Source organism: Chlorella variabilis (genome assembly GCF_000147415.1).
Source record: "Chlorella variabilis unplaced genomic scaffold CHLNCscaffold_24, whole genome shotgun sequence".
Lineage (NCBI taxonomy): Eukaryota > Viridiplantae > Chlorophyta > Trebouxiophyceae > Chlorellales > Chlorellaceae > Chlorella > Chlorella variabilis.
Genome location: NW_005435064.1, coordinates 668,050 through 693,540, shown reverse-complemented (window position 1 = coordinate 693,540; position 25,491 = coordinate 668,050). Strand labels below are relative to the sequence as shown.

General features: G+C 62.5%; 7 protein-coding genes across 7 annotated transcripts; 5 read left to right on the top strand and 2 right to left on the bottom strand.

Moving 5' to 3' along the window:
• Window positions 1-2,597: 2,597 nt before the first annotated feature.
• CHLNCDRAFT_139414 (hypothetical protein) lies at window positions 2,598-5,292 on the top strand (the record flags this gene model as incomplete). The annotated part of the gene is made up of 10 exons (XM_005844232.1): window positions 2,598-2,632; window positions 2,756-2,841; window positions 2,951-3,036; window positions 3,230-3,385; window positions 3,589-3,690; window positions 3,940-4,022; window positions 4,130-4,268; window positions 4,430-4,532; window positions 4,664-4,840; window positions 4,991-5,292. The coding sequence occupies 10 exons, from the start codon at window positions 2,598-2,600 to the stop codon at window positions 5,290-5,292; spliced, it is 1,269 nt and encodes a 422-aa protein (XP_005844294.1).
• Window positions 5,293-5,797: 505 nt separating this feature from the next.
• Window positions 5,798-9,073, top strand: CHLNCDRAFT_139413 (hypothetical protein; the record flags this gene model as incomplete). Its single annotated transcript, XM_005844231.1, has 9 exons — window positions 5,798-5,809; window positions 6,013-6,297; window positions 6,452-6,669; window positions 6,880-6,946; window positions 7,192-7,274; window positions 7,465-7,759; window positions 7,893-8,041; window positions 8,218-8,319; window positions 8,464-9,073. The coding sequence occupies 9 exons, from the start codon at window positions 5,798-5,800 to the stop codon at window positions 9,071-9,073; spliced, it is 1,821 nt and encodes a 606-aa protein (XP_005844293.1).
• A 656-nt stretch (window positions 9,074-9,729) lies between these two features.
• CHLNCDRAFT_139412 (hypothetical protein) lies at window positions 9,730-13,397 on the top strand (the record flags this gene model as incomplete). The annotated part of the gene is made up of 15 exons (XM_005844230.1): window positions 9,730-9,854; window positions 9,963-10,093; window positions 10,227-10,441; window positions 10,654-10,714; window positions 10,829-10,872; window positions 11,074-11,133; window positions 11,249-11,306; window positions 11,499-11,570; window positions 11,701-11,835; window positions 11,959-12,032; window positions 12,212-12,355; window positions 12,465-12,608; window positions 12,742-12,792; window positions 12,926-13,192; window positions 13,308-13,397. 15 exons carry the CDS (start codon window positions 9,730-9,732, stop codon window positions 13,395-13,397), a joined length of 1,671 nt encoding a protein of 556 aa, XP_005844292.1.
• A 488-nt stretch (window positions 13,398-13,885) lies between these two features.
• Window positions 13,886-15,870, top strand: CHLNCDRAFT_139411 (hypothetical protein; the record flags this gene model as incomplete). Its single annotated transcript, XM_005844229.1, has 6 exons — window positions 13,886-13,915; window positions 14,130-14,255; window positions 14,404-14,481; window positions 14,603-15,148; window positions 15,352-15,480; window positions 15,712-15,870. The coding sequence occupies 6 exons, from the start codon at window positions 13,886-13,888 to the stop codon at window positions 15,868-15,870; spliced, it is 1,068 nt and encodes a 355-aa protein (XP_005844291.1).
• Window positions 15,871-16,130: 260 nt separating this feature from the next.
• On the bottom strand, window positions 16,131-17,184 carry CHLNCDRAFT_11610 (hypothetical protein; the record flags this gene model as incomplete). Its single annotated transcript, XM_005844149.1, has 2 exons — window positions 16,131-16,444; window positions 16,698-17,184. Coding segments are annotated over 2 exons (801 nt in total), but the record flags the coding sequence as incomplete, so codon positions are not given.
• Window positions 17,185-20,905: 3,721 nt separating this feature from the next.
• Window positions 20,906-22,105, bottom strand: CHLNCDRAFT_139408 (hypothetical protein; the record flags this gene model as incomplete). The annotated part of the gene is made up of 5 exons (XM_005844148.1): window positions 20,906-21,033; window positions 21,141-21,264; window positions 21,563-21,679; window positions 21,817-21,989; window positions 22,099-22,105. 5 exons carry the CDS (start codon window positions 22,103-22,105, stop codon window positions 20,906-20,908), a joined length of 549 nt encoding a protein of 182 aa, XP_005844210.1.
• A 386-nt stretch (window positions 22,106-22,491) lies between these two features.
• CHLNCDRAFT_37063 (hypothetical protein) lies at window positions 22,492-25,491 on the top strand (the record flags this gene model as incomplete). Its single annotated transcript, XM_005844228.1, has 12 exons — window positions 22,492-22,578; window positions 22,724-23,035; window positions 23,186-23,271; window positions 23,423-23,552; window positions 23,810-23,887; window positions 23,971-23,975; window positions 24,091-24,191; window positions 24,325-24,431; window positions 24,559-24,653; window positions 24,807-24,857; window positions 24,979-25,078; window positions 25,229-25,491. Exons 1-12 carry the CDS (start codon window positions 22,557-22,559, stop codon window positions 25,489-25,491), a joined length of 1,350 nt encoding a protein of 449 aa, XP_005844290.1. The 5' UTR covers window positions 22,492-22,556.

Here is a 25,491-nt window from a genome sequence, read left to right as displayed (position 1 = left end):
TGGTCTAAAGCTAGACGTTAAAACCGGGAAGTGAAGCTTGTGGAGGCTCTTCCCCACCTTTACCTTTACCTTTTGCACATGTGCACCCAGTTGCATGTATGCACTGTTCGCGAAGCGAGCACTGCAAGCCCTTTGGAGTGGTAGTTGGCCGCGATCGGGAAATTTGTTCAGGTTCTCCGGCCGGAGGGATCCAAACTCGGAAAGTTTATGCCGGCTGAAAGTAGCAAAGAAAATCGGCGAGGCGATTTCAACTGAGGCCTGGGTTTCACGCGCTCGGCCGGAGCTGGCAGTGACATCAACTGCCAGTATTTCGCACGTCACTACCGTGCATGGCAGAGCTCTGCGCGCCTGTACTGCTGTGTACTCAGTGTCGTGTACTCGTGTCGTGACTGCAAGAGCCAGGATCTGGGAGTAGTTTGTCTTCCCCTACGGACTGGTTAACACTGCTGGCCATCATACTGGGCGAGGAGGAACTGCCGTAATTGGCTCTGGGTAGCGCAGTGAAATGATCAATGGTGCATATATTATACAGTATTGATGGCAGCTGCGTTTCAGCGCTGGTGAAAAACTCCAGACAAACATCTCTGAATTGTGCATTGCAATTGGGCGATTGGGTGGTCGAAGTGTCGTCAGATGAGGGTAGCATTATTGGTATCATTAATGGAAACCAGCAGCTGAGGAGCAAGTAGCGGCCCGTCCAATGAGAATCTGAAAAGGCATGTGCAGCAACCGGCAGCAGATGGCAACAGCCGTGGGTAGACGCAGGCATTCACAAACGCACAGGCAGCGTGGTTATGCGCAGACAGATCCGTTTGACGAATATGTACGTACAGCGTCGGGGGGTCAACCTGATGTCAACACAATCACTGTCATGAAATGAGGAAAGTGGAAGGGGAAAGCCCCATGTCACCTCGGGCCCCTTTTCTGCCGGGAAGGTCCTGGGGAGGCCCAGAAACTCAAATTCAGTCAGAAAGCGTGGCAACATTCACTTTCGTCAGGCCATCGCGCCAGTGGGAAAACCGCACTTTATGACAGTGATTGTGTCAGGCTGACCCGCCAACGCTGTAGTACATGTGTTTCTGCGGGTTGTACCATTGGTCGTCAGCGTTACGCTGCCTATTAATGCAGAGGGTGGCAAAACTAGCGTGTATGTCCTTGTGGCATGTATGTTTTGTGTGCGTAGTGTCAGGTACTCTGATGAAAACAGTGCCACAGCAGAGACATCACCAAAGCTCCAACTTGTTTGAAACATCGGCAGATAGTGACGGCATGGTGCTCACAGCGCCTCTAGGCAAATCATCATTCGCAGTAGTCCAGTAGAGAGGCTGTGATGTGCCACCGGGGGACCGAATAAAAACATGTGTGCAAGCATGGTGCAGCGATGCTGACAGACGGCTGCCGCTGAGCCCCTGATACTGGAGTTGAGCGAGTTGAGCAGTGAGTTTCTTGTTGTGCATTCTTCAATTTGCAGTTTCAATCCTTGATTGTGCCTAACAGCTTTTCGCACAACGCTAGTGTGGGCGGCCCTGCGCGCGTCAACATCACATCGGATGAGGCGGCAGTAACAAGTGACCAGCATTGAGTGCGACACTGGTCGCTGGATGAGGCGGCAGTAACAAGTGACCAGCACTGAATGCGACACTGGTCGCTGGTGTGGCCTAACTCAAATGCACACAATAGTTGCTTCCTGAGGAGTCAGCTGACTGAGGTGCTGGGTGTGGAGCCTGTGAGCCAGCCTGTGAGGCAGGAAAATAATGGTGCCAGCATGCGTGGTATGGCGGGATGCAGAGGCCTTTGACACGGTGTTTTTGCAAGTGCGCGTGTGGCGCTGGATGGAAGACAGGGCGGAGCGGCGGCGGCTGCCGGCGGCGGCTGCCGGCGGGGCGGCAGGCGGGCGTTGACCACTGAACGTCGGCCTTATAACCCTCGGGAGGGTGCCTTACTGTCTCTAAGCAGCTGGAAGGTGAAGCATACCAACGGGTGCTGTGCGCTGCTGAAGTCAACTACTCACAGCGAACGCCGCCGAGACCTGTGGCGGCCCGCCCATGGGTGCCGCCACACCATTTTGCCGCGCAACACCGGGAGTCGTGCCTTGCCCAAATGAAGTCCAGCAGCTGCAACGATAACACCGGCTGTGGAGCACAAAGTTTCAAAGTTGGAGACAGCCATGGCCTGCACATTGACATGCGGCAAACTTTGCCAAGAGAGCCATGGTGGAGATTGAGGCATTTATGCGTATGGTCAAAGCCTTGCATGCATGACGTGTCAGCGGCACACGCCACGCACAAGCCCGAAGCGCTCTCCCTATCATCGCAACTCGCTGGGCAAGCGGCATTCCGCATTGCTTGTGATCGCCAGTCGCCGGCGAGTGGGCGGCGTGGGCAAGGGGACGGGGTGCGGCAGCGGGCCGGCTGGCACCTGCCTGTTTTGCTGACAAGGGAGACTCCCCCAGCGGGCCAGGTGTGGGATTTGAGCATGGTATGGGGTTTTCTTGGGCAGCCCGCTATGGCTCAATGTGCTGCGCCCTGCATGACGTCGCCAACGCATGCCCGGCCACCCTGCGCGGCGGCGGTGCAGGTTAGCAACAACTTGCCGCTATGACGCTCTTCAGCGTGCCAGCGTTGCTCATCATGTAAGTAGTGTTTTCTGCTGGCCAGGGTTTTTGGTCTGCTGCTGCCGCTGCTGGCCTCCGGCGGTGCCGCCCTTGCAACGGCGGCAGGAGGAGGGTGCGCCCTTGTCCCACTTCACCCCGCAGGTTCCGGGAGGCCCTGGAGGCGGCGGTGGTGGTGTCGGTGCTGCTGCAGCTGGTGGAGAAGATGAAGTTGCCGCTGAAGAAGCACGGTGCGGGCAGGCATGGATTGCGGGGGATTCAGGTTGGACGATGAGCAGCGCCCTGCTGGCACCCACCCTTCTGACACCCTTTAAACACATCCATTCTACTCGTCTGCAGTCTGGATTGGCGCGCTGCTTGGCGTGGCCATATCCATAGTGATCGGCATCATCTTCATTGTCCTGTTCTATGTGGCGGGGGAGAAGGTGACTTGCTGGGGTCGGGATTGGCACCGCCCGGTGATCACAAACATGCTCCAGACTGTTTGAGCACCGGCAGCCTCTGCTGGCTGGTCCAGCTCTCTCGTCACACCTCGCATTGGCTGCTAATGCCACCGCCAGCCACAGCGAGCATGCCAGTCCTGACCTCCACTGCCCCTCCCCCTCCGCCTGTTTGCAGATCTTCACCGGCAACTCCCAGTCCATCTTCAAGGGAGTCGTCAGCTGGATAGCCAGCCTGCTGATCACGGTCGTCGCCTTCCACATGCTGAAGTTTTACAACGTGGAGCGCAAGTGGCGGCGCAAGCTGGAGGGCGCGATGGACGGCGACCGCCAGGTGCGGGTGGGGTGCTGAAGTGGCAGCCGGAGGCGCCAGGTGCTGACGTTGGTCGTGCGAGCGGGCGTGGCAGTGCTTGTTGCTTGTAGGATGCTGAATTGCTGCTACTGCGGCGGCCGGCGAGTGCCTGAGCAGCGTGCAGCCGGCGTGTGCCACCTTCATGCCACACACACTGACGCCGTTGGGTACCTTCACTGCCGCAGGCCGCCGCGCGCTCCTACCGCTGGTCCATCCTGCTGCTGGCCCTGTCAGCCACGCTGCGCGAGGGCATCGAGTCGGTGCTGTTCCTCACCGGCGTCTCCCAGGTGGGCAGGTGGTGCCATGCCACACCCATCCTAGCAGGGTGGGTGTAGGGAAGGGGTGGGGTGAGGGAAGAAGAAGAAACGAGTGCAAACCTGCACCTGCGGCCAGCCCGTGCTCGACCGGTTCAGCCGTTGCCACGTTTCCTGCGCCTCTGGCTCGAATTCTACCCGCAACTCGCCGCTGCTCGTTCCGCCGTGCTTAACTGCACGTGCCTCTCTCATTTCCGTCCCATGTGCTGCGTGTGCCTGCAGGGCGATGGCGTTAAGTCCATCATCATCCCCGGCATCGTGGGCGTCATCCTGGGCCTGGGCGTGGGCATGCTCATCTTCTACACGTGAGTGGCCTCTGTGTGTTGGGGGCTGAAGCCTGCAGCAGCTGAGCCCCTGCGTCCAGCGCTGCGCCTGCCCTCACCCCTTGCGCCCGTCCCCGTCCCCCGTGCAGTGGCCGCACCATCAAGAGCCTCAAGTGGTTCTTCATCCTCTCCTGCGGCCTGCTGCTCTTGATCGCCGCGGGGCTGGTGGCCAGCGGAGTGGTCTTCCTCACCTCTGCCGGCCTGTTTGGCAACACCTTCCCGTATGAGGTGCGGCTGGTTGCACCCCGGGTTGTTTGCTGGATGGTGAAAGGTTGGCCAGCGTGGGCATGTCCGTGCTCCTGCCTGCTGTCCTGCCTGGCCTCCTGTCCGCTCACACGTGGCGCGGCCCACCCACCTGGTGTGCCCTGTGGTCCCCCACCCGCGTGCAGGACGCCCCCTGGTTCAACAAGATCCTGTGGGACACCAGCGGCTGCTGCAACATGTACACCAACGACTTCTGGTCCCTGGTCCGCGCCCTGTTTGGCTACACGGGTGCGTGTGCTTGCGGCGCTGAGCTGGTGCTGAGCTGGCGCCGCAACAGCCTCCCCTGCCCCACACGCCACCTGCCCATGTCGCACACCGGCGCCTCTGACCGATTTTGCTGCCTGTATCGCCGCCTGCAGACCAGCCCACCGCGCTCAACCTGCTCTACTACCTGTTGTACTGGATGGTTGTGATCTTTGTGATGGCCTACAAGTGGTGGCACGGCACGCTCACCGACCGCCGCCAGGCACAGGTTGACGACTTCAAGTCCTTTGCCCACCACCTGGGCGAGCGCATGGACGCCGAGGCGGGGCTGGGTGAGTGTGTGTGTGCGCTCGCCGCCGGGCGCGGGAGCCTGAGGCGTGCGCCGGGCAGAGTTGGAACGCGAGAGCAGCGCTGGCGGCCCCACTTGCCAATGAGGGCTGCTGCTCACCCTGCCTTTCTCCACCTTGCTTGGTTGCTTGCAGACGGCAAGAGCCAGGGCAGCGGGTCGGACCGGGAGCTGGACCTGGAGGCGGCGCATGGCAAGCCTGGCGGCGTGCCCAAGGTGGACTCTGCCCTTGTCGCACCGCCCTCGCCTGACACCGCTCTCAAGCCTGCGCCCGGCAGCGGCGATGGGAGCGACGATGCCGGCACCAGCACCGCTGAAGACCCTGCCAGCAACTCGGTGGGCGATTCTGCAGACTCGCTGGAGAAGGGGGAGGAGGCAGGGCTAGCTGAGCCCCAGCAGGCGCAGTGGCAGCAGCAGGCTCCCCCACCTGCCGCCTGATCAGGGCCGGGCGTCTTCGTTTTCCTTTGCTGTTTTGCCCAACTCGACACATTCGTTTTGCTGCCATACGTACAGCCACTATCATTCCTCCTTTGCTCGCTGCTCCCAGCTCTCAATTTTCTGGGTGCCTATTCCCCCACGGTCCGCCGCGCACCCCGGGCTGCTGAGGGGCTGCTGTTCTTTCAACATGTGGCCTCCTTGAATTGCCCTTCCTTGCAATAGCATTGCCCAATGCAACAGCAGCCCAATGCAATGAAAGCACCAACGACCACAAAAGCAATATGTGGGGGTCGAGGACAATTCAATATGATAGTGCTCGGAGAGGCTCCAGTTTGCAGCCATGCCTTTGTTGGGCAGATTTGGGATACACCGCCACGGCGCGCCAGCGTGGCAGCGCCCAAGCGTTGCTTCCACGAATGATCTTCCCAGTTTGATCACACCCACCCCATCCATCGATTAGTTTGTTGCCGCTGTGCACAAACTGGCAAACCGGTCCAGGCCAGTCATGGAGGCGGTGGTATGAGCTCACCGCTTGTGTGCCAGCCTCTGGCGGGCCTCCAGCAGCTGGCCCGCCTCCAGCAGCCGCGTCGGCGAGCCCCGCTCGCGCCTGCGCCTCACGTACTGGTGAGCGGCGACAGCTCGCTTCGTAGGCCTGCCCCCTTGCAAGCGTGCTGGCATTGAAGCTTCCCGGCAATCCTGGTCCGCCCCCGTGCGCTGCAGCTGGGCCTGCGCTGGCAGCAGTTGACGCCGCCACCCTACGACGCCGGTGGCCGGCGGCGGGCAGTGCTATGCGAGGCAGGCGGGCCTCGGCTGGACGCTTTTGACCCAGACACATATGCAGAAGATCCAGAAGACGATGACGATTACAGCTACGGCGGCTTTGGGGAGGCCGCCAGCAGCATTGCGGGGGCGGCCGTTGCCGCTGCCAGTGGGCCCGCAAGCGGAAACCCTAGGAGCAGCAGCAGGAGCAGGAGCAGCAGGAGCAGCGGCGTCGTAACTGACCAGGTGCGCTGCAGCAGCATGCCATGCTCTTGCACGCACATTTCCCCCTAGCTTTCCAGGGCAGGGTGTTGCAGCACGTGGCGCATCGCTGCAAAGCCGGGCGCCCTTTTCGCTTTCCGCAGCAAAGCCGAACAGCGGTGTTCCCTGTTTCCCTCAGCAGAAGGAGGGCGGGCAGCAACATACCACGGCACTGGGTCGCGGCTACAGCCTGATGCTGCTGTTTGGCGCAGCACTGTCCCGCCTGTTGTCCCGCCTGCACACTGCGGTGCTGGCCACCGGCAGGGTGGCCTGGCAGCTGGGAGGAGAAGCGTTGCACGGCCTGCCCAAGGTTGCGGTACGAGCAAAGGACAAAGCAGCAGAGAGCTTATCTCGCAGGTGAGATTTGTGTGCGGGGCAGTGCAACAAAACTTGTGTGGCTTGCTGGAAGCAGCTGGGCATCGTCCGTCATACGAGCTGGCTGCAGCATTTGTGCCCGCGCATGCGGCCAGGTGGCAATGATCTGCCACCCATGCTGCGTTTGCTTCCGCGTGTCAGCTGCTACCTCCTGTTCACCATTCCATCTTTCCAACCTGCCTCTGTGAGCAGCGCGGCTGCTAAGAAGGTGGAGAAGTGGCAGAAGAAGCTGGAGGCGGTGCAGCAAGAGCTTCCAGAGGTATGCTGCTGGCAAGCGCGCAGTTGCATAAGGCTCAAATGCAGTGGGGGTTTTATGAAGAGAGCACGTTTTGTGCGCCACCTGCTGGCCTGGCCGGGCACTGGCCGTGGTTGTTTGGTGCATTGCTGCCACAACCAAACACGGCGATGCTCTGGCACCTGTAGTGGCCTCGACTGGCCTACTTGTGGGGGCTTGTGTTCCGTTTTTCATCGCGCCTGCTGCGCCCTGCTGCGCTTGCCATGCAGGATCTGTGGGGCAAGGTGATGTGGGTTTGGGACCGGCCGGACGTGCAGAAGCTGCGCCTCACCATCTCCATGGCCAACTTCAGGTGGGTGTGCCGCTGTGTAGGTGGCAGGCACTGCCTGGGCAGGTGGTAGGGGCATTTTGTGCAGGGTTTTTTTTTGGGTTCGATTGCAACGGGCAGTCGCAGATTTACAACAACCCTCTCACACACCCACGCACTCGCAGACAGAACACCTCTGCTGTGCCTGCCTGCCCAAACCTTGCCCTGCCTGCAGCATCCGGCTGCCTGCACTGGTGGCCCTGGTGGCCACCCAGATTGGCCTGCTGTCCACGTCGCTGTCCCTGCCCATGCTGGCGCCGCTGCTGCTGGGTACCGGCATGCTGCTGCGCTCCATCCGCACCAACGCCTCCCTGGTCTTCCCGCGCATCGGCCTGCTGGTCGTCCTGCTGTGGCTGCTGTGGTTTGCCAACTCGGTCATCCAAAACACTGTGGCCTACCTGCGCAAACAGGGCGCCATCGACCAGCGCATGGCGGACAACATCAACTCTGCCGCGGAGCTGACTGTGCTGGTGAGGGCGCTTGCGGGGGTGCACTGAGGGCGTGTTGGCGCTGCTGCATGGGACCCCCTCCTGCACGATCCGAAGAAGAAAAAACAACGGCCATGCAATGCACGTGAACGGCCCACCTGCACCCCGCCCACAGGTGACGGCCGGCATTATACTGCTGTCCATGCTGGGAGTCAACGTGTCCGCGCTGCTGCTGCCGGCGGGCGTGGCGGTGGCCATCGCCGCCAAGGACCTCAGCCACAACTTCCTGGCAGGCTTCTTCCTTATGGTGGTGCAGCCGTTCAGGTGGGCAGGGGGGTGAGCTGGTGGCAAGTTAGGGGTGGGGCGCTTCCCCATGTGTGCGGCTCCATGCACAGCCTTGCCTGCTGCTGTTCCTCGCGCCCGTCTGCTGCTTTTCCTCGCGCCCGCCGATCCCTCTGTTCAGCCTGAGCTCGCTCCCTGTGCCCTCCTTCCTCCTGCAGGCTGGGCGACCGCGTGGGAGTGACGCTGGCCGCGGGGTCGCCGGGCGGGTTTGGTGGCGGCGGCAGCTGGTTTGAGGGGGTGTGCGAGAAGGTGGACCTCAGGTGCGGGCTCTGACTGGTCACGTCTGTGTTTGTGCTTTCTTTTTGTGGTGCGCTGGACTGAGAACGCAGGCAAGGTGCCGCCATCAGCCCTGCGTCGATTTGGCCGCCCTAGATGGCTCCCCCATCCCTGCAACTCGCACACAGGTACACTGCGCTGCGCCAGGGCAAGCGGCGGCTCATGGTGCCCAACTCGGCTTTCCTGCAGCAGCCCTTCATGATTCTGGAGGACGTGCCGGCGGGCAGCGGGGGCGGCATGGGCGCGCCGCCCGAGGCGGAGCCGCAGGGCGCCGTAGGGCCTGTGTCGGCGGTGGGCTACCAGCCATTCATCACCCACGACGGCCGGCACGTGTGGCAGGCGTATGTGAATGGCGCCCCGGTGCACCAGGAGCTGGCGCATGAGGCGGTGCCGCCAGCTGCGTCGTCGCCCAGCGCAGCACCCGCGGCGCCTGCCCCTGCCGCTGCTGGTCGGCCGCCGCACGGGGCAGATGCAGCACCGCAGCAGCAGCAGCAGCAGCAGCAGCCGTATGCAGAAGCTCAGCAGCAGGCAGCGTCGCTGCCGTCACCGCAACAGCAGCAGCAGCAGGTGGGCATGCCGCACTCGCAGCAGCCCCCGCTGCAGCACCAGCCCACCGCCCCAGGCAGCGTCTTCTACACAATGGCACCGCCGCCAGGCAGCTACTCTGGCATCGCGCCGCCGGGGGGCTACCACCTGTACCCTAGGAGCCACCCCTTGCCACCGCAGACCTTCTCGTAGCTGGCTGCAGCATGCGCCCCTCCCCCAGCCTGCAGTACCCCCTTCTCCGACTGTGTCTACTCTTGTCTGACCTCTGCTTGCTGCCGGATCTTTTCTAGTCTACTCGTGTGTTGGCAACAGGCCTCCCCTTGTTTGTGACTTTTGTGCCCTACACCGACACCTCCATTCTCCTCGCTTGATGTAAGCCACACACAGCAGGGGAGTGCCACTGGTGGCAGCCGCCCGCCACCTGCCGTGCTTGATTGTGGGTTGACACTATTCCTGTATGTGCCTGTGATTGACGTAACCTACAGGCTACTCACATTGTGAAGCCTGCGGAGCTGTCCTGGCAGTGTTGAACAGCGCGCGCCACCCGGGCGCCCGCCAGGTGGCCGCCACCGATCTTTTCTACAACCGCAAGCATATTTAGCCCCGCAGACCAGGCGAGGGCCGACCTGACTGGGCGCTCTTGCCCACCAAGCTGCACAGTGCGTGTTCCCTTCCGGCGAAAGTGCAAACCCTCCGCGCCCAGTAAACAAGAGAGCATACTTGACGTTTTGTCTGACACTCAGCCGGCGCCACGCTTCACGGACCCCGCCCTTCCCCCCCGGACCCCTGCCCCGCCGCTGCCGCCTTCCACCGACGGTGGGCTCTAGGCTCTAGGCTTCTGGCGCGAGATGCCCAGCTGTCTATCCGCCTGGATCCACGTGATCACCTGCGGCCTTGTGCGGGTGGGGTATGAGGATGAGGCAGAGGCAGCGGCCCCGCTGCTGGCCAGCCCTAACCCCCGCCGCCACGCAAGGTGAGGGGCTCGCGCTTCGCCGCCGGGCCGGGCATGCATTCAGCGCGATTTGCCCAGCTTGAAGCTGCAGGCTGCGCTTGACATCATTCAAGCTGCTTTCATGCGCAGGTACGAGCGGTACGTGCGTGACAAGGAGCGGAGGCGTGGTCGGGAGCGCACACTTGACACCCAGCATGTGCTACCCCACGGCCACCGCGCCCTTGAGCAGGACTACATTTTAACGGATGTGCTTGGACAGGGTGAGCTCCTCATTGTAAGCTTGTGCGTTGAATCACCTCCTCTGTCTCCCGGACGCCTGTTGGAGCTGCCCAGGCTGACCTTGTCGAGCGCTGCCACACGCCGCCCCCGGCCCTGGCTGCTGCCCCCATGCAGGCGCATTTGGCGTGGTGCGCCTGGCTGTGCACATGCGCACAGGCTTGAGATACGCGGTCAAAAGCATCAGCAAGGCCCAGCTGCGGCGGCGGGTGGATGTTGAGGACCTCCGAAGGGAAGTGGCCATCCTCTCCCAGCTGTCGTCACACCCCAACGTGGCGGCTCTGCTGCAGACATACGAGGATGGTGCCGCGGTGCACATTGTGCTGGAGCTGGTGGGTGCAAGGGGTGTGTGCCAGCTGGGTTGGGTGCACTCTGCCAAGGCTGCTGAGGCCTGCGCTTAAGTAGGGTGTGTGTTGTTTGTGCTTCTATCTGTTTTGCCGCGAAGGGGACACTGATGTGAGCAGCCAGGCCACGCGTGCCCAAGGAGTGTGTGTAAGGCATGGCTCGGCGCTACATCCCTCCCGCCTCCCCGTGCTGCCTGCAGTGCGAGGGCGGGGAGCTGTTTGAGCGCATCGCATCCGAGTCGAACCTCACCGAGCGCACAGGTAGGGCTGCCGGGTGATGATGGGCAGGGGGAGGTCATGTTCAAGTGTGCCCCCTCCCCGTCCCTCTTTCCAGTTGCACACGCCTTGCTTTCCTCCCGACTCCCCCCCATGCAGCTGCCCACTTCTTCCGCATGGTGCGCGCGTGTGTGTTTGTGTGCGTGTGTGCGTGCGCGGCGCAGCTGGGGAGGGCTCGTGTGTCCGTGTATGCGCCATTTTTGGGGGGGTTGCGGGGTGGGGAAGCGAGAGCGAGAGAGGGAGCTGGGTGTGGCGGGGCCATGCCCCCCTCTCCCCTGCCGCACGACGCCCCAACCCTACACCCCGCCCACCCATGCGCTCCCCCACACAACCCCCCTCGGCAGATGGTCGAAGTGGTTCGCCATGCCCACGCCCTCGGCATCTGCCACAGAGACATTAAGCCGGTGGGTAGGCGCCGAGTGGGTAGTCACGGTGAACCACACCGCTGCTGATGTGGCTGACACCGTCTGGCCACCATCTGTCGTGAGCATATCTGCTCTGCTGACTGGCTCACTGCAGGAGAACTTCATGCTTTCTGACCGCAGCGACAAGGCACGCGTCAAGGCCTGCGACTTTGGTGGGTGCCGGGGCGGCTGTGGGGATTGTTAGGGGGGGTGCACCGCGCTATCTTGACGGCCTGCGTCGGTGGGGCGGGGGGTGCACTGCTTGGGGCAGGTTACTGCCTGATACTCTTGGTGGGGCATGGCTTTGGTTGGCAATGGGGTCGACCAACCATGCGCCTGCCCCTGCTCCCCGTTCCTGCGTCCAGGCCTGTCTCAGTTCTACCGCCCGGGCCGCAACTTCCACAGCCTGGTGGGCAGCGCATTCTACGTGGCGCCAGGTGGGCTGCCTGTCTAGCAGCCATCCGGGCTGCGGCTCAGATGTAAGGATCACAAACGGCCAGGCTGCTTTTCGTGTGTGGTCCTGCCTGGCCCAGCCAGCCACAACCTCCACCGCCCATCACTCTGCAGAGGTGTTGCACCGCGATTATGGCCCTCCTGCGGATGTGTGGAGCCTGGGTGTTTGCCTCTACACCCTCCTGTCGGGGCTGCTGCCATTCTTTGGGGAAACAGAAGAAGAGGTGTTCGACATGGTGCTGCACGCAGGTGGGTGACTGGGTGGGCCACAACCCCACTTGCCTGACCACTGCACCCCGCCTCCTTGGTTGCCGCCAAAGAGTACCATGCTGCTTCCCTGCCTGCCCGTGCTTGCTCCTACCTCTGCCACAGACCTGGACCTGGACACGCCGCCCTGGCCTCAGATCTCTCGCCACGCCAAGGACCTGGTGCGCCGCATGCTCCAGGTAGGTAGGAGGGCGCCGGTGGTGGCGTGTGCATGCTGGGCGTATGTTGTGCGAGGATTTTGTGCTGGGGCCGGCCTCGTGAACGTTATTGGGCACGCCTTGTCAACAACGGAAGCTGGGCGCTGGCTGAGCTGCTGGCCTGAACAGCCTTGCCCCTGCCCTGCCCATCCACCCTGCAGCGTGACCCGGCACTGCGGCCAACGCCGGCAGAGGTGCTGCAACACCCCTGGCTGTGTGAGGCGGCGCCTGACCAGCCGCTGCACCAAGTGGTGCGGCGGCTGGCAGCGCTTAATGCTCGCAACAAGGTTCATCGGGCGGCTATGGTGAGGAGAGGGTTTGGCCTGTTGGCGTGGCCTGCCACCTTGCCCTCCTACCCTGGCCTCGCCTGCCTCCACCTCCATGCTTTCCTTGTTGCACGAAACTGCGTCGCAGGTTGTGGCAGCCTCCCGGCTGGGGCAAGAAGACATCCCTGGGTTGCACGCAATGTTCAGCCACCTGGATGCTGACAAGTCTGGGCGGCTCACGGCCGATGAGCTTCAAGTGGCGCTGCAGCGGCAGGGACGAGCGGTCACAGAGGTGGGGCTGGTATGGCGGTACCAGAGTTGCAAGCGCAGGTGCATGGCGCGCAGCTGCCCTCCTTCCGCCACGGTGGCTGCCATCGCGATTGTTAAACAAAGGTGGGCCGCCGGTCCTCACTGTTTGTGTGCAGGAGGATGCCCGGCAGATGATTGCAGCAGCAGACATGGACGGCGATGGCGAGGTGCGCTCATGTTGCTGCCCACACGGTGCTAGGTGGTCACGCGAGTATGGCGGGCCTGGGCTGACGTGACGTCCAGCCGATCAACTGTGCGCTTCTGTTGGCTGGCCCCCATCTGCCAACCAACGCACCGCAGGTGGGGCTGGCTGAGTTTGTGGCTGCGACTCTAGGCAAGTCGGTGACCAGCCGGGAGGACTTTCTGCGGGCGCTCTTCCAGCGGTTTGACTCCAATCGCGATGAGGAAATTTCGGCAGAGGAGATGAGCTCCACGCTGCAAGGTTTCAACGTGTCTGAAGCAGATGTGGCGGCGGTGTTGGCGACGCACGACACCAACCACAACGGCCAGCTGGACTGGCAGGAGTTCAAGCACTTCATGCAGAATTGCTGCATTGGCAGCCTGCAGGTGGGTGGGCACCGACCCAGAGCAGCATCAGCAGGATGCGAATGTCTGATGCAGGGTCTTACCTCTAGGTCTGGACCGGAAGATCCCGAGCGCTGGGCATGCAACCTCTGTGCAGGAGGCGGTGCGGCGGCGGCTGCCCAGCTTTGAGCGCGAAGGGTCGATGCCTGACAGCTCGGCAGATGGCTCTGGCCAGCTCCAGTTCTGACCAGTTGCAGGATGCCACTACTGGCGAGCGACTTTATGGACATTGGCATTTGTTGTTTTATTTCCATTTCTCCCTGAGTCGGCAACCTACACCTTCGCTGTGCCGCGTGAGACAGCAGACCAGTCGCCCAAGAAGGAAAGCAAGCCAAAGGGCAGGAAGCCCTCCAAAGTGGCCATGAGCTACAATTCCTTCCTTGCGGACGCCTTGGGCAACCTGCTGAATGGTCACTGTCCACATGTAGCCACTTGTGTTAGATACTAGGCTGTGTTAGTCCACTCGCGGTGTCGTACGGGACTGAGGCTCCGTCATTTGCAACCCACATGCATCCCGATCCCACCTGAGTTTCATTTGCAGGATGTACCTGCGTACCGCTGCGTCTGATCCCGATAACTTCGGCTGCAGAAGGGCCTGAAATTAGCCTGCAAGCTTCTCTCTTGTCGAGGCTGCACTGCTGCGCTCTCGAGCGCCGCCCACGCCAACACCGCAGCATGGCAGCCGCGGCGGCGTCAGCTCTGGCTGTATGCACACGCTGTCTAGGCGTCGGGCAGTGCCGAGCCGCAGGCGCGCGGTCCCCCGGGCTGGCAGCACCAGCGGCAGGCGGGCGTCGCCGGCGGCAGCAAGCTTTCAAGGTGTGGCAGTTTGCTGCTCAAGAGGGGCAGGCAGGGCAGCCGTGCGGTTTCAAGCCCATGACCAGCGCTTCCAGCACCGCTCCGCCTGCTCCGCTGCTTGCAGGTGCATGCCGCCGCCACCTCTGGCGCGGGCGTGCTGCAGAAGCTGGCGCGGGTGTTCAAGGAGAAGGCGGCGCAGGACCTGGGGCGCATCGTGAAGGGCACCAGCAAGACGCGCGAGAAGCTGGGGGTGGGTTTCTGTGATCGCTACTCGCTCCCATCCCCTGGTCGCTACCCTGGTTGCACCGCTGCCCACCCATTGGCACCCGACCCTCTCGCCCTCTCGACTCTCTTTGCTTGCCCTCCTTGCCCATGGCTTGTCTCCCTCGCCCCCGCAGGTCATTGAGGAGCTGTTCACGTACTGGAACCTGGATGATGCAGACGAGACGCTGGAGGAGCTGGAGGACGCCCTGATTGTGAGCGGCAGCGCAACGCACACCCGAGGGAGGGGTGTGCTGGGAGGGGCGGGAGGCTGCCAGCTGATGCCCCTTCCCCTGACGATTCCGTCCTTGGCCCCGCCCTGCCCGCCTCACCCAGATGTCCGACTTTGGGCCGCGCACCGCCTTCAAGATCGTGGATGGCATCCGCGACAAGGTACTGGCGGGGCAGCTGAAAACGGGGGACCAGATCCGAGCGGAGCTGAAGCAGTCGATTGCCGCACTGCTGGCGGAGCGCGGCGGCAGCGCCGAGCTGGCGCTGCCCGACAGCAAGCCCGCGGTGCTGCTGATCGTGGGCGTCAACGGCGGAGGCAAGACCACCACCATCGGCAAGCTGGCGCACCGGTTTGGGGCGGAGGGCGGGGCCAAGGTGGTGCTGGGCGCGGGCGACACCTTCCGCGCCGCCGCGGCGGAGCAGCTGGAGGAGTGGGCGCGGCGGGCGGGGGCCGACATTGTCCGTGCCGACAGCGACAAGGCGCGGCCAGACACGGTGCTGTACCAGGCGGTGGATGCGGCGGTGAGGGGGGGCGCTGACCTGGTGCTGTGCGACACCTCGGGCCGCCTGCACACCAACTGGAGCCTGATGGACGAGCTGGCCAAGTGCAAGCGCAGCATCGCAAAGCGCCTGGACGGCGCGCCGCACGAGGTGGGCGAGCTGCGCTGGGCGGGGCAGAGCAGGGGCCGTGCATGGCGGCAGCACTCTGCGCTAGGTGGGGTTACGGTGGGGGCCCGTGCAGGGTCCGGCGCTCCCAGCTGTGTGTGGGGGCTCGAGACTGCGGCCAGCTGCTGCGGCACACCTCTGAGCCCATGCCTGCACCTGTTCCTGCCCCTCCGTGCCTGTCCTTGCAGGTGCTGTTGGTGCTGGACGGCACCACGGGCCTCAACATGCTCAACCAGGCCAAGGAGTTTAATGAGACGGTGCAACTGACCGGAATCATCCTCACAAAGTTGGACGGCACGGCGCGTGGCGGCGCAGTGGTGAGCTCAAACGAAACAGGCAGCCTGCACAATCAGCCTCGTCCCTGCGCACAGCCCTGGCTGGCGGCTGCCATTGCTTATCCTCCTGCTGCCGCTGGCACCATGCCAGCCGCCGCGGCTTGCGTCTTCCTGCGGCCCTGCTGCTGCCCTGCTGCTGCTGCCACCTGTTGCGGTTACTCCCCTCTCGCAGCAGGTCTGCATCTCAATCCACTCGCGTTGTGCCTGCTGCAGGTCAGCGTTGTGGACGAGCTGGGTGTGCCAGTTAAGTTTGTGGGAGTGGGGGAGGGCGTCCAGGACTTGCAGCCTTTCCAGCCCGCGACTTTTGTCGATGCGCTTTTCCCGGAGGACGGTGGCAAAGCGGCAGAGGAGGCAGATGTGCCGACGCAGTAGTTGGCCACACTTTTCTGAGTGGTTCTCCGGCGTTGCCTGGCTGCCGTTCATTGATTGTATGCATTGGTCCTGAATTTTCTTGTTTCTGCTGCTGCTGTACTTGACTTCATGTTGCCGACTTCCCTTGGCTCAGCTTTTGACAAACAAATGCCCCTGAACATTGTAATCGGTGTAACCGAGGGTTGATGCCATGCACATGGACTTAATGATTTACTACAGCTGCTGCTGCCGCCCTAACATTATGCTCGTGCCGCCTTGTGCCGGCTCTGCCGGATGGCCCAGTCGGTGCGGGGGTTGTGGCGGGTGCGGTACCCCTTGGTGGGCTTGCCCCACGGCGTCTGGCTGATGCGCCCCTTGCTCTTGCCGCGCCCGCCGCCGTGCGGATGGTCCACTGGATTCATGGCAATGCCGCGCACGCGTGGCCGCCGCCCCAGCCACCGCGATGCGCCTGCCTTGCCCAGCTTCACGTTCTTGTTTTGCGGGTTGGACAGCACCCCGATGGTGGCCATGCAGCGAGATAGCACCAACCGCTGCTCGCCGGAGGGCAGCTTGACCACACTATAGCCGTCGTCGCCTGGGGACAGGCAGGGGCGAGGAGAAGAGTTGAACGGGCAGTCATAAATGCACACTGGCGAGGTGGAGCCGACAGCGTTGAGGCCAATTTGCCAGTTGCTTAGGCAAATTGACAGGACAGCCTTGGTGCGTGCTGTTCACCCACTGTCCCACTGCCACCAGGCCACACCTCCCCCTGCCAACCCAGCAACATGCAATGCAGCTCCATCCATGTTCACCCACATCCAAACGTCGCGCCACCCAGCGGGCCTCACCTTTCTTAACCAGCGTGCACGCGGTGCCTGCGGCTCGTGCCAGCTGGCCCCCCGCCCCGGGCCGCAGCTCCACATTGTGCACCGCCATGCCCACAGGGATGGCCGACAGCGGCAGCGTGTTGCCGGGGCGAATGGGTGCATCGGCGCCCGAGTGCAGCAGGTCGCCTTCCTTGACGTCCTGGGGCGCCAGGAAATAGCTGTACTGGTGGCGCAGCGCCGCGGCGGCCGCACCCCCCTTGTGCCGCACCAGGGCGATGTGGGCGGTGCGGTTGGGATCGTACTCCAGCCGCTCAACTACTGCCGCCGCCGTGCCCTGTGGCCGCGCAAAGTCGATGGCCCGATACACTCTGCGGTGCCCGCCGCCTCGGTGCCGCGCAGTAATGACGCCGTGGGCGTTGCGGCCACCGGTGCGCGCCATCCCTTCGGTCAGCGGCTTGAAAGGGCCACCCTTCCACAAGCCCTTGCGAGAGGTGATGACGCGGCCACGGAAGCCTGCATCACTTTGGTTGGAGCAGTGACTGTGGATCCGGAAGCAGCAGACGAGAGACAGAGGAGCGGTGATCAGGCCATCGCCACCTGCGCACGAGCGTACCGGCCTGCCTGCACTGGCTCCGATACAAATGCTGGGCAGGCGGTCCTCCTACCTGACGTGGTCGGCTTGTATGCCTTGAGCCCAGCGGCATTCGAGCTAGTAAAGCGACACAGCAGCTGCGCCCACAACACCGTGCTGAAGCCTGCGGTGGCAGCTAAAGCATGGCGGTGAGAGCTGGGCGGCGGCGATTCAGCTATGCAGCGGGTGCCAACCCAAAGCCCTGCAGCTCACCTGGAGCCTCAAGCTGCCTCCCGCTGGTGCTGCAGCCAGCCGAGGACGCCAGGCGCCCAGCCATCTGAAGCAGGGGGAGGGGTGTGGTGAGCGAGCCTCTCCAGCGTTTTTTCACTGGGGAGAGGCTGTCAATAGCATATACCGCGGTGCTCCTGAAGCCAACACGTTCAGCGAGCCTACGCAGCATCGGGCCCCTGGGGCCTAGCTCAGGCAAGGCTGCCGAATGATGCGGACTGGGTTGATTGAGCTTGCGGTGAAGGATCAACGGCATAAAAACAAGTGCGGAGCGGTACGCTGGCGTGGCGGGAGGCGGGACTGCGCAGTCGGCGCTTTGGCAAAATCCCGCGGGTGGTGGCCTTCACTCCCTGCTTGAACAATGCAAGCTCATCTGAGTTGAGATTTCCAGTCCCGCACGACCCACTGCGCTCCTTGTTGTATTCTCACAACTATGCAGCGTCTCTGAAAAGGCAATGGAAGCAATGTCATTCATTGTGGCGGCTGTGGCCCAGCGCGAAAAATATATTGGGTATGAAATGGTGATGAAAGGCGTGGTTGAGCAAAGCGGCATGACAAATGGGGACAGGGTGGCCGAACGTGGCCAAAAGGGGCACAAAGCGAAGTTGCTGCTTCCTCCTTGGGCAGGAAAATAAAATGAACAAGAGGAAATTGCTAGCTGCTGCAGTGTGGCCCAGGGCCCCAGCGAGTATACACTGACAGGGAGTTGGCAGGGAGTGTGCACCATGGGTTTGCCCGAGCAGTGGAAATGAAAGAAAAGTCTACAGAGGGTGCCAGCAGAGCACATGGCAAAATCACTTGGCTCGGGCCGCCAACGCTGGTGATGGCCGAACTAGCAGAGGTGAAAAAAATGAATCAAGAAAGAAGGCAACAGTTGGCACAGCCGGGGCTGGGCAAAATTGCCCCACTCATGTGCAGCATTGCCGCTGCTCAAGCTGGGAAGCCTGTCAAAGAGGCAGGTGCAGCATTGAGTTCAAGGTGCGGCAAACAGTGCAGTCAGCAGGCCCGGAAGAGAAGAATGAATGCTGAATGCTCAAGCATCAAAGAGGAATATGGCTGGGGTGGGCAGGGAGCGCCATAGCCATGCAGCCTGGAGAAAATGGCGAGCTCATGTGACAGGGTGGGTTGTGCTGGATACAGGCGCAGGTGCGGAGCGCGCCAGCATGGGGTGGGCTGGGCAGGGGTGTGTGCCTGGTGGGGCCAATGGTCCATGCGGCAGCCGCCACTGGCCGCTCACTTGCCGGCCGTGGCAAACAGAGGGAGCACGTGTGGCGCCATGACGTGCTGCGAGGCGATCAGGGCGCTGAGCATACTGTGCTGCATCGCCAGTGCCTGGAACAGCGACAGCATGGGCACGCCAGGCCAGCTGCCCATCATCTGCCCAGGTGGCGCTATCAGGCCCATGCTGGCTGCTGCTGGGCGGTGCATGGCGGCTGCTGCCATCGATGCCGCACGAATCTGCGCCGCGTCGCCGCCAGCTGCCGCTGCAGCAGCTGCTGCGTGCTGCTGCACCATGGCCAGCCATTCTGCCAGGGCTGGCTTGCCGTGCCCATGCAGCTGGTGCTGCGCAGCCAGAAGGTGCACTTCGTGCTGCTCCAGTAGCATGCGGCGGAAGGCGCCCTCGTCCTCGTCCTTCACCGCCGCGGCCTCCTCCGCCAGCGTCTGCTCTGTTGCAGCCACGCTCATGAAGCCCTCGCTGCAGGCACAGCAGCGCAGGAGGGCAGGCAGGCTGACTCGATGGCACAGCTATGCCGTGCAGCACACGAGCAGTTCATCACAGTCTGCAACCCCCTCCCCCGCACCTGCAGCTCTCCTCCAGCGACGCCGACACCGCGTCCCCGAGCGCCAGCAGCGCCTCTGCCACATGGCTGTGGTCCTCATCCTCCTCCATGCCAGCATCCTGCTCATAGCAGTGCTCGATGTACTGCTCCGCAAACTGCTGCCGCTCATAATCCAGCACCGTCTGCTGCTGGGATATGCAGCAGCTGCTGCGGGGTGCAAACCAGTCAATGTCCACGCTGCTGCCGCAGGGTGCAGCCACCGCGCGGGGCGCGCGAGGAGCACGAGCGCCGCCGCCGCGAGCCGTGCAGCCGCGCCTGCGGCGCCCGCCTGCACCCGCGCCGCCACCAGCCGCCTTCTTGACGGCGCCCTTGGCAGGGTCCACGCCGATGGCCTCGAACAGCTTGCGCCGCAGCCAGTTGTTGTTGTTGGAATGCGTCTTGGTGCCGTAAACAGCCAAAAATTTGGCCTGCAGGTCGCGCTGGCTCATCTTCTTGATCATCTTGACCGCCTCGTGCACGCTGCCCACCTCAAAGTGCACCAGCACTGCCTCGCCCCTTGCGCAGTCCGGCAGGCTGCGGAGGGAGGGCAGTGGGAGGGCATGTGAATGCGCGGTGCAGCAGCAAGCAGTCCTAGGCAATGCCTCAAGTGAACAGCAGTGGCCAAGTGGGCAGGCAGAGGCGAGACTGGACAGCAGGCGGCGGGGCGGGGCGCATGCCCAACAGCGCCTGACCGCACCTGTGTCTCAGGAGGTGGTGGCGCCGGTCAAGCTGGTCTGCGGTGAGGGATGCGGTGTCTGCGGCCAGCAGCTGGTTGTCGCTCAGGCTCGCTGCCGCTGCCTCCGAACCGCTCGACTGCCGGGTGGGCAGCAAGTCCATGGTGGCTCGACCTGCGAACCGCAACGGCAGGAGGCTCCAGGTCAGGATAAGGGCTGCAGACACCGGCTGCGCAGCGCCCCAGCGGCGAAAATGGCTCCCCGCCCGCAAAATCGCTGGGTGGCGCTCCGGCACTTGCTGCCGCCCCAACACCTGCCTCTTCGCAGGCTCGATCGCGTCCAAGCAGGGTGGGGCCCCGTTGGGTTCTGCTGCAGGTCTCGGCGCCGGGGGTGGCCCACAGGTAGCCGTGGGAGTGACCGCGACAGAGAGAGCCCTGGTGGATCCACGAACGCAGATGGAACGCAAACGGGAAATGGACCTCACCCAAAAAGTGCGCATTGGGCATGCCAGTGTGCGGCTGTAGAGCGCTCTATCCTCGGCATGAAAACTGCGACGAAACAAGATAGCACCGCATACTGCAGCCAGTGAAGTTAAGGGAGCCACAACCTGAGCCTGCCCGCCGAGGCACCGGCGCAGCAGCGCCAGCGGCCGCTCGGCGGCAACAAGCACTGCCCACAACAGCAATGCAAACAGTGAGTAACACAACCTCACTCAGTCAGTGTATGGACGATGGTCAGAACGAACGCATAGCCGCTCAGCTCGCCGGACTAGAGCCAAGCGGCATATAGCCCACGACGACCAGCGGCCACGTGCCCAAACCTCTCACACATTACGAGTGATTTGGTGGAGCTGGGGATACGTGATAGTGTGTATTATTACAATAAGCTTTCCGACCGCAAAAACTCGCCACAATCTGCCTGGCAAAACACAACGATTCCGTTGGGGTCGGCGGCGCGGCACTCTGAGGTCGACTTGGCCGTCACACCAAAGCCCAGCGGCACGTCTGCATGGGCACGACAGGCAGGGCTGTCGTGGGGTGAAGAGGTCCATGCTGTTCCCCGCCGCGACGTTCAGACCAACACCATGCAGCCCACAACCATCTCGGCTCACCCGACATGCTGTAGACCACCACGCCGGTGTAGGCTGGCGTGTTCTCGGTGATGCGCCCCAGCCCGTTCTTGAGCACGTGGTTGCCATACAGGAACTGCATCTCGGCAGACGGCTTCACCCAAACCTGCAGGCGCGGTTTGGCAGGAAGGCGGGCGGGCGCAGCAGGTGAGCGGCCAACCGTGGCGTGTAATTATGCTCGCCCTGGACGCTGTGGCTGGGGGCGTGCATGGAGGAAGCGGTGCAAAGCAGTATCAATAGACAGGATTATGTAGGGCAAAATACCAGGAAGGCCTCAGCCCAGGTTGGTTTGCGAATCCACATGCGCATTCGGCTCAAAGACTGAATAAGAGTGTCGCATCGGCGGCAGCCTGCCACCAGCAAAACGCCAGGCAGCTCCCAGAGCCGTGCTATGCTTGCCCCACCTTGTACTTGGCATACTGCGCCAACAGGTCCAGCGCACCGATGGTCACTCGGAACTTGCCGCTGTGCGTGAACTTGCCGATGCACGTGCCCAGCGCCACAAGCCTCTCCCGGGCCACCTGCACCGCGGCACAACATGGAAGGGAGTTGGCAGGCAAGCAGGCGGATCCATGACTGAGTGCTGTCCAGCCCCGTCTATCAGTCATGCAGGCCCATCCAGAACGGCGGCAGCCAACCCAGCACCCGGCTCACGCACGTTTGTGGCACGGCGCATGATGTCCTCGCGCACATAGAAGACGCGATTCTTCTGCAGGCGCAGGCAATAGGGCTGCTCGCCGCCGCGGTCTACCAGTGCCTTGATGTTCTTGCCGATAAACTTGTGCAACTTCTCAAACACCACCTTGGTCTCCTCCTCTGTCAGCGGCCGCACTGCGGGTGGGGCAAAAGCAGTGCACGATAAGCGGAAACCGCCTTCGTGGGCGAGGAGCGGCGGCAGCGGCGACGGCCGCTGGGGCAGCACCTCCGCGGGGGGGGTCACGGAGCATGCATGCATGTAGAAGTGGCAACGGGGCGCACGCTGTAATTGTCAGGGGTTCCCTTCCCGCGGCTGCACTCACTGGCCGAATCAACCTCCTCGACAACAGCCCGCTACTCCGGCGTTGTGTAAGTGCAAAAGCTGAGCCAATTGAGCCCTCGCCAGCCAGCCAATCAAGGTGTTCAACAAGCCGCCGCCCAGCTGGTGCCGGCCCTGCGCGGTTCAGCTCAAAGGTCCCAGTGACTGCCTACTTATAATGCATGCATGCATGCATGCATATATATTTGAATTGCGACAATGGGGCTCCAGGGGGCTAAGCTTTTCCTCGCCTTTCTTTCCCAATCCAGTTCGCAGAAAACCGGGGCATTTGCATCGCAGCTGGCCTGAAATCCACCACTTCGCGCCAAATCAAGTGTTCATCCAATCGGGACGCTTACCAGGCCGTGGTGCGGAGAACCGACATGAGTGCAGTTCTTATGGCAGGTGGGGATAGCCGCTTGGCGGTGCAACTGCTCGATCTCACCATTCCCGCAATGTTGGCTGGTGGGGTCGGGCAATGTGCGCCGTGCGGTAGAATCGGCAACCCCAGACACCAACAGCCCACGGTGCTTCAATCCCCATCCTGCAGCCCCTTTCATCGAGGCTGGCCGCGTGAGCCGCGTCCTTCCACGCAGCAGCGCAGCCGCCGTGGCGGTGCAGTGTCAGGCGGAGCAGCAGCCGCACGCCACCGCTGCCGGCGTTTCCGCAGTTCCAGCCACCCTCGGTCGTCGCACCCTGCTGGGCGCTAGCTTTGCGCTGGGTGCCGCTGCCGCTGTGCAGCCCAGCCTGCCGGCGCACGCCAACCGGCCGCTGTCGGCGGAGTGGGAGGTGGTGGACTTGCCGATTGAGAAGGACGTGCTGCTCCTGGACGTTGCCTTCACAGGCACCGAGCCCAATCATGGTGCGCTGCTGTCATGCTGTGTGCGCTGCCTGTGCTGCATTTTGAGAAAGAGGTTGCCGGGCTGTGTGCTCCAAACGCTGTGCTCGCTGCGCAAGCTGCCTTCCAAACTTTACCACAAGCTCCATTCGCTGTACATGTACGGGCGTGCAGGCTTCCTGCTCGGCAGCCGGCAGACTCTGCTGGAGACCTTTGATGGCGGCAAGACCTGGGAGCCACGCACTGTGGCGGCAGCGCGGGTGCGCCTGCTGGAATGCGCCACGCGCATGCGACTCCCCTAGGGGCCTCAGCAGCGATCAGCAGCGCCCCATGTTATGCTAGCATCCATGCAATGGGCAATCCTTCGTTCCCTCTAATGTTTCCAGGCTCCCATTCCCTGCGCTGCTGCAGGACGAGGGCTTCAACTTCCGCTTCAATTCCATCTCCTTCAATGGCGACGAGGGGTGGATCGTGGGCAAGCCCGCCATCCTGCTGCACACCACCGATGGTGGCAAGAGCTGGGAGCGGGTGCCACTGTCTGGTGAGCAGGCAGGGTTGGGCTGACACTGGGCCATAACCATAACAGTTAAGGAGGGCGGCAATGTCCTGAGTTCGTTGCTTGGCTTGAGAGAGAGCGAGGAGCGTTGTGCTGAATGGTAGCTGCTGCATGACAGGCGGTCAGGAAAACCATTTGTCAGCGCTAATACTCCCATTCGTCAGCGCTACCAGTCCGCCCAACATGCATACGGACTGCCCTTCACCTCTCGCTCTGCCTGATGGCCTTCACCCGTTGTGCAGCCAAGCTGCCAGGTGCACCCGTGCTGATCAGTGCTCTGGATGGCCCAGGCTGCGCTGAGATGACAACCGACCAGGCAAGTCCATTGGGAGCAGGTGGCAGGAAGCACCCCCATGCACCCTGCATGCTGTTGTTCTGTTATCCATGCAGCGCATCCTCCTAGCCCTGGTCTCGCTGCCTGAAGCGCTGCAACTGCTGGCATAGTCTGCTGCTGCTGCTGTTCCCATGTTATCATTCTCATGCTGCCTGTCTTGCAAAATAACGCCTGTCTTGCATGCTGCAGGGCGCCATATATGTGACGAGCAACGGTGCCATGAACTGGACGGCGGCAGTGCAGGAGACGGTGGATGCCACGCTCAACCGCGTAATCTCCTCGGGCATCAGGTGCCCATGCATTCCCTTCCCCCATCTGCCCGCATGCAGCATTTCCCATGTTGGCCTATCTGCCTCGGCTGAGTGGCCCGAAACTGCGATTGCCGTTGCAAATGCTGCCTTGGTACTACCTCTTTAAATGCAGTGGTGCCTCCTATTACGAGGGCTCCTTCTCCAACATTTCGCGCAACACAGCCGGCGACTACGTGGCCGTCTCCTCGCGCGGAAACTTCTTCATGACCTGGTCCCCGGGTGAGCTGGAGGGCTCTGGTTCGCCCGCCTTCAGACATGACATGCACCAGAGGGCAGAGTTGCAGGTCCAGGCAAGGATGCCCAGCCGGCTGATGGCCGTCGCCGTGCCACGCGCTGCGCTGTGCAGGACAGACGTACTGGCGGCCGCACAACCGGCCCTCCACGCGGCGGCTGCAGAACATGGGCTTCACGCCCGACGCCAAGATCTGGCTGACCACCAAGGTGGGCGAGCAGCGGGGATAACTTAGCAGTTTTAGGGGATGGTGTGTGGGCAGCTGCTGGCTGAGAGGAGATGCATGTAGGTGATACTGCAACATTGGGGATGCCGGAGCAGGGTTTGCCCTAGCATCGCACTTACGGTATTGCCTAGTGCAGGGCGGTGACGTGTACTACGTTGATGGCAGTGGCGAGGGTGCTTTTGGCCAGGTGCTACGCAGTTCCAGCATGGGAGTGTTAACCCTCGTCCACTCTTTCTCCTCTCGCTGTCTGCCGCTGCTCTTCACTTGACCTTGGCACCCACCCAACAACACTGCGCGTCTATCTGCAGGCCAAGATTGCCAGCCGCGGTTTCGGTATCCTGGACATCAAGTTTGTGGATGGCAAGATTGGCTACGCCTGCGGCGGAAGCGGCTCGCTCTTTAAAACAGGTGCGGTGTTTGCTGGACAGCTGGGGAATGGGTTGTTGTGTGTCACTCGATCCGTGGTAGAACTGTAGTATTGCCGCTTCTGATGGTCAACACTGGAAGAGGCACTGCTGGAATACCCATCCCTGTGCCCGCGACTGGTCGCACACACAGAGGATGGTGGGCAGAGCTGGAAGCGTGAGCGTGCCGCCGACTCGCTGGCCGCCAACCTCTACGAGCTTGTCTTCACCCCTGGAGGCCTGGGCTTTGTGCTTGGCAACGACGGCGTGCTGCTGCGGGTAAGTGGCTGCATGTGTTGGCATGGGATGGATTTGTGCTGTGTTGGACTGCTTGTAGCTGTTCGTTGCCAAACCAAGGAGGGACTGCCTGCCTCTTCCTGCCTGCTGCAGCGCATCAACCAAGCTGGAGGGGCATGA